Source organism: Sceloporus occidentalis, unplaced genomic scaffold (assembly GCF_023333645.1).
Source record: "Sceloporus occidentalis isolate IW3139 unplaced genomic scaffold, rSceOcc1.0.p SCAF_1, whole genome shotgun sequence".
In the NCBI taxonomy this organism is placed as follows: domain Eukaryota; kingdom Metazoa; phylum Chordata; class Lepidosauria; order Squamata; family Phrynosomatidae; genus Sceloporus; species Sceloporus occidentalis.
The window spans coordinates 26,330,969-26,343,105 of record NW_028316981.1 but is presented as its reverse complement, the minus strand read 5'-3'; the positions used below and the strand labels follow the sequence as shown (position 1 = coordinate 26,343,105).

Sequence of the window (12,137 nt, the reverse complement as noted above, 5' to 3'; positions counted from 1 at the left end):
TAAGATGTTATGGTTGTCATCCTTAGTTCATTTTTTCACCTCAAACTGGGAGTGCATTGGCATGTTTTACTTTAGCAACACCTAAAAGTTTTCCTGAAGAAAAAGCATGGAGGCTTCCTGATAAATTCAGTTTTCTCTGCCTAATAAAGAGGCTTGTAGCCTCACAAAACATGGAGACTGGCTCTCAAAGGCAGTATGTTTTTGTCTGGAATTTAAGGTAAACAAACAGAAACAGTGAAAAGGTAAAGGATAACCCCTCAAACATCGCTCACAGTTCACCTTCTGCTCTCTACTCTGAGACATACATACATTGTATGTATTCTTTATTATGTTTTTCATAGTCCCTGAAAAAGATCATAAAAATATATACATAACAAAATGAACTGGGCTTTCTCTAGTCTATAATAAATCAGCATCTATTGAACACTTAGAGATGTGTCTCCAGTTTTTCTTATGATCTGTCTAGCCACAGGTATCTTCCCTTGCCAGAGACATCTTATTCATGACAGGCCAAAGTTTCATCAAATTCCTTGATTACCGCATCATGCAAATGCACACAATGTACACAAACAACATAGAAAAGCACATATTTCTTGGTCACAAAACGGCCCGAGCATATTAGCATGCTGTGCCTACACAACAATCATCCATGGGATAGTGTTGACAGGAATTAGGACATAGAAGTCCAGAAAACTCATAGAACATTCAAATGGATGTTTTATTGTATGTTGCCCTGAGAGCTTTAGAGATAGGGTAAGATATAAATATTTTAATAAATAAACAGATATTGGGCAACAGCTTTCTCAAAAGAAGCAGGAAGGGAGAGTTACATTCTCATTGTGGGACAGAAAAGAAATACACATAAACATTAAGCAGTCTCCAACAGAGAACTTTTCTTTTCCTTTACAAGCTGTCATAGCAATGATAGCCCTTATTCATGACACCACCCTATTATTACCAATATAGTCAGAACTGTTCTAATACTGTTGGGCTGCACTGAGCAATGTTAACCAGCCACATCCTGGGGCAGACAAAGATACCAGCTTGCATCGCAGCCAGCAGCTTCCCTTAGTACACCGCTTCTTAATTCCCCCAACTGCTTTATAATGTTACACCCTCACCTAGTTCAGTGTCGTAGAATAAACATGCTACCTTTCCTACTGACTTTTAACTTCTCGGGGGGGGGGGGGGGGGCGGGAGTTGTCTATTATTGAGAGCCATGTCTCAGCACTCAAAGGGCAAGGTGGCTTAAATAATTCCAGGAGTATTTATTAGCACTCTTCAGCACCTAATAGGTGAATGGCTCCTTAGAGTGTGTACTTTGCCATGTCAATCCAAAGAGGAACCCATGCAAAAACGTAATGGGGAGCGGCCATCTAAACAGCAAGCACTTCCAACTGCCCTGCTATCTACATGCAAGAAACACTTAAATCTTCTCTTAAGAGTTCACACTCAGGACAGTTTTAACATCCTTAGCTCCACAGGTGACACAGTATCAAAGAACCCTGCCTATTGCTTGCAACAGAGAACAAAAGTAGAGAAGGATCACCCAGTATCCTTTCTTTTAACTCATCCAGATCTAACTCACTTTCATTTTCCTGCTATAAATGATTTACTAATTTCAAATTTCAGAACTCTGGACTGCCAAAAACAGTATTTTCCAAGCTCTAAATTTCAAATCAAAAGGCAACCTCTGCTTCTGAAGAGCTGCAGTTAGAAAATCCAGTTCTCACTTCTGTCTTTTCCCCCCAGATTAATCCAAATTAGTATAGAGAAGATGTTCAGTGATGGTTATCTTAACATAATGCACAGGTGCACATGAATGGTAACAGAAAGGCACTCTGCGGAAGTTCAGAAATACAGTTGTTTCTAAAGTTAAGAAACCCTGAAAGAATGTTATTCTGCCTATGTTCAACTGTATTTGGTATATATTAAAGGTATCGGGGGTTTTTTCAAACAAATTACAAAATGTATTTCCTTTTTTAAATGTGTATTTTTTCTATAGATGGAACCACAAAATCCTGAAAAATAAGAAACATATTTGGCTTTGCCAGTTGTAAAGACAAAAAATAAAAACAAAAATAGCTACATTTGTAAAACAAAGAATATCTTTTTTCCCTCTAGTCTCTCTCTCTCTCTCTCTGAGGTTAAACAAACCTAAAGCATTCATTCCCACAAAAAGAAGTGAGAAAAGGAAACCAAAGTCAGAAACTGTAATGTAATGAATTGTCTTGCATAATAAAAACCATCTCATTACAAAGCGTTTAGAAATAATCTTGGGTAACAGATACAAGAAAATCTTGTCTTAATTCATCATTTTAAAAGAAAATCCAGTCTGCCCGCCACATTCACAAAGGTTCAATACCCCACGAAAGTGAAAAAAACATGGAAAAAGCCCAGGACAGAGGAAGAGGAGGAGCGTGTGCACACCCTTCCTCAGTGCTCCATCCTGGGCTTTTTGTCCTGCAAGGGGGAAAGGCCAGGACAAAGGAGGAGGAAAACGTGCATGCCCTTCTTGGCTGCTCCATCCTGGGCTTTTTCTCCCACGGGCGGAGGCGGGTTAAAAAGCCCAGGATGGAGGACGAGGAGTGCATGCACACCCTTCCCAGCCATTCAAACTGACAAATAATCAAATCTGTGAATGTTAAACCTGCAAATGTGGAGGGCCAACTGGACTCCACATTCCATTTTTTTCCATTTTCATTTTTTATAGAAATAGCAAGTACATTTCTATACCACTTATCAGTGAACTAGCACTCCCTAAGCGGTTACAATGTGTAAGTCAACTGCCCCCAACAAGCTGAGTACCTCTTTTACCAACCTACAAAAGAATGGAAGGCTGAGTGGACCTTGGAGCCATGCCTAAGATCAAATTCACAACCTTGTGGCTGCAGTATTGGCATTTAATAATAATAATAATAAAATTTTATTTCTATACCCTCTGGGCCACCAATAGGTTTTTAAAAAAAAAAATTCAGGGGGGGGATGCTTCAAGCAAAAAAGGTGAAAAATATTTTCCCCCAAATGTTTCATGTTTCTCTTGACAATGACCAGGAGTGCTTTTGCACAGTTAAAGCTTGTGCTCCAGCTGCACCCGTTCCTTGAGATGCTGGATCTGGCCTCAGTGGTACATGCCTTTATTACATCCTGTTTGGACTGCTGTAATGGGCTTTGCATGGGACTGCCTTTTGAAGAGTGTTTGGAAACTTCAGCTGGTTCAAAGAGCTGCAGCCAGGCTGTTAACTGGGGCAGGTTACAGAGACCACACAACACCCCTGTTGAAACAGCTCCATTGGCTGCCAATTTGTTTCCAGGCACAATCCAAAGTGCTGGTTATGACCTATAAAGCCCTATATGGGCCAGGCCCATGCTATTTGGCAGATCGTATCTCCCTGTATAAAGCGGCCCAGGCTTTGAGATCCTCTAGAGATCACAAGCACGGTTGGTGGGGATACTGGACTGTGGAATTCCCTTCCTAGGGAGATCATAATGGCCTCTTCCTTATTGTCCTTCCATTGGCAGGCAAAAACCTTCCTGTTCAGACAGACATTTGAAACAGAAGATTTTAAAAGGACCAAGTGGGATGTTGTTTCATTTTAAAATGTTTTATACAGTTTTATCTTTTTAAAATGTATTTTATTCTTTTGATATTTATCTTTTCCAACATTGTAATAAATTAGTTCCTTTTTAATGCACCTCTTTTCTATGTTTTTAATTGTATTGTTCTTTTAATATTGTGAAGCCACTCTGAGTCCCAGTGCTGGGGAAAGAGTGGGATACAAATATAATAATAATAGTAATAGTAATAATGATATGCTTTGTTCTCCATTCCTTGTATCATCCTTGTTGCCCTTTTTTGAACCTATTCTAACTTGTCTAAATCTTTCTTAAAATGAGGTGCCCAGAACTGAATGCAGTACTCCAGATGAAGCAAGACCAGCACAGAATATAGTGGAACTTTGATTTCCCTCCATATGGAAACTATGCTTCTCTTAATGCAGGCTAAAATAGCATTTGGTTTTTTCCTACAGCATCACATTGATGGTTCATGTTCAATTTATGATCAAGAATAATGATCAAGAATAATCTCAATGTCCCTTCCCATGTAGCACTGCTGTGTCAAGCATCCCTCATTCTACACCTATGCATTGGATTTTTGTGGCCTACATGTAGAATTTTGCATTTTCTCCACTGAATTTCATTTTGTTAATTTGAATTAATAAAAATGTTGAACCCTGTGACACTCCAGACTTCTTTCCAGTGTGAAGCACAGCCTTTCATGACAACTCTTTGAGCACGTTTATGGATCCATCTGTCGTTTTCCCCTCATTCCTTATTTAATCAGTTTGCTAATCAAAATATAATGGAGGACCTTATCAAACGCTTTTTTGAAAGCAAGATAAATAATATCCAAAGTATTTCCACCAACAATTAGGGAAGAGTAAAAGGGAATTCATCCAGCATTTTCTCTTCTTAGTTCACATAGCAATAAGCTCTATTTTTCCATGCAGCTCAAGCAGGCCATCTCTACAGTTAAAATAAATGTCTGAGAAAAATGTCAGCTCTCCTTATCCATGGATTTTTTTATCCACAAATTTAAGCATCGATGGGTTGTAAATATTCAGAGAATATATAAATCCCAAACAGCAATAGGAAATACTTCATATAAATACCTGAATAGGAAATACTTCATATAAAAAAAAGATTTGATTAAGTAGCGACAAATGAGATGCTGGCAAATTTTTGAGCAGAGTTCGATAAGATAGGGGGTTTTACATGAGTATACCAGCCAGCAGACATTTGGTTAAGATTCTATTACATTAAAATCCAACTACTAAAAGTACATTTTTAATGAAACAATTTTAAAACACGTTTTTATATCTTAAACCATGCTCAAACTTTGCCAACAGAAGAAAATGAACATTAAATAATATTTTTGTTTAACTGTTACTTGAAAATGATTCTGCATTATATCTAAATAGTAAGGAAAATCTTACCTGACACTCTTCTGTTGTATCTGTTGATAATAGGAGCTACAACAGAAACAAGAAAATAGTATAAGCTAAAGAATAAGTGCTTATTGAAATCACTAAGAACACAATTATTATACTTTGAGAACTCCGATTTTTCTTTCATTACAAGTCTTAATTCGTTTAACTATACATTGGAAGTCAGGTTTTTCCAAAAGCCAACTCAGAGCAGTGTCAAAATATATTTATAAGAACTGCACACATTAAAAGAAACCATGCTTAGCAACCAGACAAATGCACATTCAATTATGAGCTGCAACAGAGCAGCACTACTTGAAGTAGTGAACCACGGACTTGTGCTGGTAACTGAATTACTGGTCACTGGTCCCAGGTGAGTTTTCAATAAAGAAAGAAATAACTATAGCCAGTGACTACAAATATGGTCCCAATTCCTGACATATCAAAAGGAAAAAATTACCAGTGGCCCACATTGCAAAGTTTGAGATGCACAGAATTAGGGGAATCTAAATCAGCCTTGTAAAATAAGAAAACAGAAGTTAGTACCGTCAGCGATTCTTATCCACAGATTTTTTATCCACTAATTCAAGCATCCACGGTTTGAAAATATTCCAGAAAAAAAATTCCAAATGGCAAACCTTGATTTTGTCATTTCATATAAGAGACACCATTATGCCATTGTATTTAATGGGACAAGCACCCATGGGTCCTGCAACCAAACCCCGGGGGATACCGAGGATCTACTGTACCTTGCATACTGTTTTACTGGCCTCCTGGGGAAGAGGATTGGAGAACCACATTTTTTGATGGTGCAAAGACATTTTTATTTAAGTAGGCATTTAATAAATAATCACGTCAGGGAGGCCTTTATACTGAGTGAGTGCTCAAGTTTTCTTTTTTACCTCTGTATGTCTTAATGCCATTTTATACTGTTTTCAGCTAACTGTTAATTGTTTTTTTTATTTTGTTATTATATTTTATTTTTTATTGCAAAATCTTTTAAAATGATTTTTGTCTGAGAGCTGCCTTGGGTCTCTTTCTGGGATAAAGGCAACATAGAAATGAAATAAATGATTTTTTTCCCCAACAGCTGATTTGGTAGTCAAATCTACCCATTTTTTAAAAAAAGACAACAAGTGACTAGAAGAATATTTCTCATTTCCCAAAACTATTTTACACATAAATGAAATGAGAAGAACTACTCAGGAGGTCTCTGGAGGCACAATTCTCCATTTTTGACTGAATTTCATTCCAGCAATGGACAGGTAGGGTTGGGGGGAGGGAGGGAGCGATTCCATGGGCCTCATTGGCCACATAACATCTATTCCTGGTTTATCATTATGTTCACACTGGCCTGTGTGATGCCACTAATCTAAATATCTTGAAAATATGCAAGACAACCTTTAAAAGAAATACCTCTAAATCAGTTTTATTTAATGATTTGTTAACCATGACATGTTTGCAAATAAGAATTATTGTTAAACAAGACAAACCAAATCCACTGTTCAGTTTTCTTAAGTGTTCATTTAACTTATAGGAAAACATTCCCATCAGATCTTATCATGCAATCTGAGTAAAATTACCCCCTAAACAGGGACTAGAATGCAGGGAATAAAAACACTTCAGTAGCTGTCACCCTCAAATTTTCATCATCAGATCCCCTTCTGATTTTATATACTGTCCCTCAGTTTATTTAGAGAAGGGCATGGTGTGCACAACACATTGTATCAGAAGTCTTCTCAACTTATGAGATGCCCTCTTGATGTTCATTCATAGGGTGAGTCAGCATAGCCTAAAGCATTCCTACTCTTTTTCATAGTTCTATTGTGCAGCTGTGGGAAGTGCCAGAGACTTCAGAAAAGGCTGTGAACGTGAATATCACTTCAACTCACCATGCCATTACTTTTTCAGTCTTGGCTCATTCCTTCCCTGCCCCCCGCCCCCCACACCCAATAAAACTACATTACCCTACATAGTTTGCATGATTAGCAACTATTAATTCATCAATGAAGACAGGTCATATTAAAGTATATCATAAACGTTTCGGAACTGAAATACATTTAAGCAACAGACAAAACTTAGTCTACCCCCTTGTTCTCTACCTGGAGAATTCCATTCAATTAAAAGATTTTTGTTTTCGTGGTGACATGGAGTTTATTGATAATGATAGTTACCCACCCACCCTCCCTTACTGGCATCTTCCCCCTGGTGCTGGGGCCTGTAATCAGCCCTGGCAGCCATCAAGACTCACTTTCCCAGCAGTACTCAGGGTCTGGCGTGAGCATGCCCTGCCCCCTCTGCCGCAGCCAATGGCTGTGCGATATGTCAATTGGCTGCAGCAGGGTGGGGCCACTGGAAACAATGGCACTTGAATATTTGCGAACATATCCCCCGCAAATCTGGAGAGACCACTGTACAAGCATGTAGAACTCCAATTTGCAGTTCCATACATTGTACATTGCTACTGGAGTGTGACTTACTTGCAACACAGATGCAGAAGTGGCAGATGAACAATACAAGCAAGGATATATGCTTATGTTCCTACCTACCTCTCTTATTGCTTACTCTCTGGTTGAGCCAACTACATGCAAAAGAGAGGCACATGGGGATATTGGACTGCATGATTTCATACTAAGAACTTAGTTGTAGTGCACTTTCAAAAAAGAAAAAATGTTGACTACCACTGATATAGAGACAGAAACAAAAGGTGATGGGTGTGGCAAACATCCTATTGCTATGCTTTAAGACAGGCATGTCTGCATAAAGAAGAGTAAACTAGATGGCCTTTAAGAAACATCCCCAGTATGTATTTATTTAATCAAAATACACTCTGCCTTCTCCCAGCACAGAACTAAAAATCCAATAATATTTTAAATCCTTTCAGCAAGCAATCTTATTTAAAACCTATTAATTTAAAACTGTCTAAAACATATTTAAACACAGTACAAGGTAATAAATGCACAACACATTCTATTTTAAAAATCCTCCTGCCACAAAGACTTATAAAGACCTGTCTAAACATAAAAGTCTTTGCCTTCTGGTGGAAAGAGAGCAGAAGAGAACTAACCAACTCTTTCATGGGAAGGAATTCCAGTTTGGAAGCAGCCACCAAGAAGGTTCTCTCCCATGTCCTGATCAAACATGGAATCAAAAAGATGTTTTCTGAAGATTCTAAAACTTGGGCAGGCTCACACACACACACACATAGGGTCTTTCAGATAGTGCTGATCCAAACCATATAAAGATTTAAAGATCATAACCAGCACTTTGAATACTGTCTGGAAATATACCAGTAGTCAGAGAGTCTGTTCCACCACAGGAGTTGTGTGCACTGCTCACTGTAGCCAGCCCCAATATGCAGAATGATCACACCAACAGATCCAAAACAGTTTTGAAAGGTAGCTCCAAGAGAGGAGTGTGCTAGGTAATCCTAACCAGATATAATCAAAGCATGTGTTACTCAGAGCTGACATTTCCAGGAACATGCACAGCTATATAACTTGTTTTAATTGTGCAAATGCACTCCTGCCCATTGCTAATGCTCAGGCTTAGATTTGAGTCTGGGAGTATGCCCAAGATGGAAACCTGTTGGGAATGTAGCCTCACAGGCTGAATTCCTATTACCTAATCTACCTTTTGACAGACCAGGTCAAATTTATACAGTCAATTAATGACAGCAGACACCAGTTTAGTACTGAAATATCTTCCTTCAAATTAGACTGAAAGATAAAACTAGATAAAATATAATTTCATTAGAACTATATACAGTTGGAGAGCTGTCTTTGGAAAATCTTACTATTGCTTGCTGTGTCAAGAACTGATAAGTGTATGTGAACCATGACTGTCAAGTGATTTCCCACATGTCAATGGCTTGCTGAGTATCCAAGCAAACACAGTGAAGAGGGTATGAATATCTGATCAACAAGGTAGACAGTTCTCACAAACTAAATTAACAGGCCCGGTCAATTCATACTACTTCCCACAAAAACACACAGTTCTGACAAGAGTACTGAAATCTTGTGGAGAGCTCTTTTAATCAAGTGAAGTACGTTTTTTTCTTCATTTGCTTTTAAGCAGTCCGAATTCCTTTTTCTAGACCCCTCCAGGGATTCCTAAATGCTCCACACTCCCTCCCCCAAGCCACCTAAATCATGGATTCCTGGTGGCACTTGGGAAGTTTTCTGTTGCCTTTGCAGGTGATGCTGTTAAAGCCCTGGTTAATCTCTAGAAAGGAGAAAGAGCACTGGACACAATCACACTTAAGCATCCTCTCACAAAGTGGAGCTAAACCAGCCGACTGATCTTCTAAGGAGCTGGCAGCAAAGAAACACTGGCAGAAAACTCAGAGAAAACTGAAGGCCTATGGTGGGGTCATTAGGACAGCAAAAAGGGACTATTTTTGTATAACACCATTGCATTCTCACAGAACCACTCAGCACAGCTGTTCCGAGTAGTCAGGCATCTGTTACAATCTGGTCCAAAAGATAACTTAAGCCACTAAACCACCCTCTGCAAAGAATATGCCCATCACTTTGCTGATAAAATAAACTGGATTCACTTTGACTCGGACACCAGAGTTGATACAAGACCAGTTGATGGAACCTGCTGTTTCAGCAATGTCTTTATTTAACTCCACTCTTTCCTCAACTTTTGACAGCTTTGCCCCTGTCTCTGTATACACACATCTTCTTCTACAGCTAGGCCTCAGTCCTGGCTTAACCCCATTGTTAGGTTACTCTGGTCCTGCTCTCAAACAGCCGAACACCTTTGGAAAAAGTCCAGGGAGTGGGCTAATTTATTCATTACAAATTTGTTCTTTCTTCCTTTTCATGCGCCCTGTCCATCACAAAACAGAATTATTATAAATCATTGATCTGCGCCAATGAGAGGCGCCCGCAGCATTTGTTCTCCACCTTCAACACTTTGCTAAAACCTCCCTCTCCTCCTGTTTCTTCATCATTCTCTCCTAATGATTTCACTAACTATTTCATCTCAAAGATTACCACTCTTCGCTCTGAGATAGTCTCTCCCGATTTTTCTTCTACTATTAATCTTAAATCACTCTCGCCTAAAAAAAAATTCTTTTTCTTCCTGTTTCTTTGAGTGAATTCTCTACACTGCTGAACTCTTCCAAACCTGCAACTTGTTCTCTTGATCCAATTCCTACTCATCTTCTAATTTCTATAGCTCCCTCTTTTCTGCCCTCGCTTCTCTCTCTCTCTCTCCAGCTTCTTTCCCTACGGCCTTTAAGCATGGTTTAGTTTCCCCTATTCAGATAAAACCTTCTCTTGATCCCTCTTCTTTGTCTAGCTATCATCCAATTTCTCTTCTTCTTTTTCTTTCCAAGGTCTTGGAACGGGTCGTTTACTCTCTCTGTCTTGAGCTTCTTGAAGCCAATTTCATTCTCAATCCCTTTCAGTCCGGTTTCCGCCCATGGCATTCTACAGAGACAGCTCTCGCTAAGATCTTGGATGATCTTTTATGGGCCAAGGCTAATGGCCTGTACTCTGCTCTCATTCTTCTTGATTTGTCTACAGCCTTTGACACCGTTAATCACTGTCTTCTAGTTGATATACTTTCTGACCTTGGGTTCTCAGACTCTGTTCTTGACTGGTTTAGATCTTATTTGTCAGATAGATCTTTTGTAGTGGTCATTGGTGGCCAAGCTTCATCTTCTGTTCCATTATCTGTTGGAGTTCCCCAGGGCTCTGTTTTGGGTCCCCTTTTGTTTTCTCTCTACACATTGTCCCTAGGAAAGCTCATTAGTTCTTTTGGTTTTTCCTATCATTTGTACGCCGATGACACTCAGCTGTATCTTTCCACCCCTGACCTTTCATCTTGTCTTACAGCTGTCTCTGAGTGGAATGCCCTCAACGCTTGAAGCTTCTCGGTTTTCCACCTAAGTCTACTCTTCAATATTCCTTTTCTGTTTCTGTTGATGACATTTCTATTCGACCAGTCCAGGAAGCCCGTAGTCTTGGTTTTATTTTTTATTCTTCTCTGTCGTGCATGCCCCAGATCCAGGCCACAGCCAAAGCCTGTAGATTCTTTCTCTACAGTATTGCTAAAATCCGTCCATTTCTCTCAGCCTCTACTGCCAAGACCCTGGTCCACACCCTGGTGTTCTCGTGACTAGATTATTTTACCCACCTTCTGGCAGGGTTTCCTCTCTCACCTCCACCCGTTGATTTCTGTCCAGCATTCAGCTACAGTATTTTTATATCCACTCGCCACTTTGACCATGTTTCTCTTCTATTATCATCCCTTCACTGTCTTCCCTTCCCCTTCCATATTCAGTATAAGATCCTGTTGTTGACTTTTAAAGCCCTGCATGAGCTGGCCCCTCCTTATTTATCTGAACTTCCTTCTCACATTCCCACTCGTACTCTCCATTCTGATAGTCAAGGTCTGCTGTTCCAGCCTAGGATTTCCACTGCACCGTCCCAGATTCGTCCCTTCTCACTTGCTGCCCCTCACTCCTGGAACCTCATTCCTCCACAAGCCTGAGTCATCAATTCTTTTAATCAGTTTCAAAACTGAGTTGAAGACTATATTGTTCAGGAAAGCGTTCCCAGGCATTGTGTGATTGTTTATCCAATTGTTATCTAAGATCTGATATTTGATTTTATCTTTGATCTTTTAATTTGTTGTCTGCTTTTTTATCTAACTCTATCTTGTATTATTATCTATTGTTTTATATGTATTTTGTAGAATGTATGCCATTGGCAGGTTTAATTTTTATCGATTTTATTGTTTGCATGTACAGCGCTGGGTAAAACTACAACGCTATATAAATAAAATATAATAATAATAACCTTGGATCCGCTTGCTCAGTGCTGATGGATACTTTTCAGTTTGTGCAGCCTGAGGATGTGGACAGGATCCTTGGAGAGGTGAGATGTGTACTACATGTGTACTAGACCCCTGCCTTCCCTGGCTTATTAAATAGGGCAAAGGAGGAACAGTTGAGTGGGTAGGATGTGATTAATTCCTCTTTATAGTGAGGCACTCCTGAAGGAGGCTGTTGTAAAACCTCTTTGAAAAATAAATATTTCTTATTATACTAGCTAACAAAAGGCCAGCCTCCCAACTTTCCATTTTTGTTCAAGGTTCTGGAGCATGTAGTAGTTTCTAACTCCAGGAGTTCCT

The 12,137-nt window shown here is 39.3% G+C and overlaps 1 protein-coding gene across 1 annotated transcript in view; it reads right to left on the bottom strand.

The window, feature by feature from the left end:
- LOC149321262 (cAMP-dependent protein kinase type II-alpha regulatory subunit-like) overlaps positions 1-12,137 on the bottom strand; it is a 104,206-nt gene that overhangs the window by 76,731 nt on the left and 15,338 nt on the right. The window contains exon 2 of the mRNA XM_089518506.1: positions 4,998-5,033. Coding sequence (XP_089374632.1) covers positions 4,998-5,033 — 36 coding nt within the window. The remainder of the gene's footprint in view (positions 1-4,997; positions 5,034-12,137) is intronic.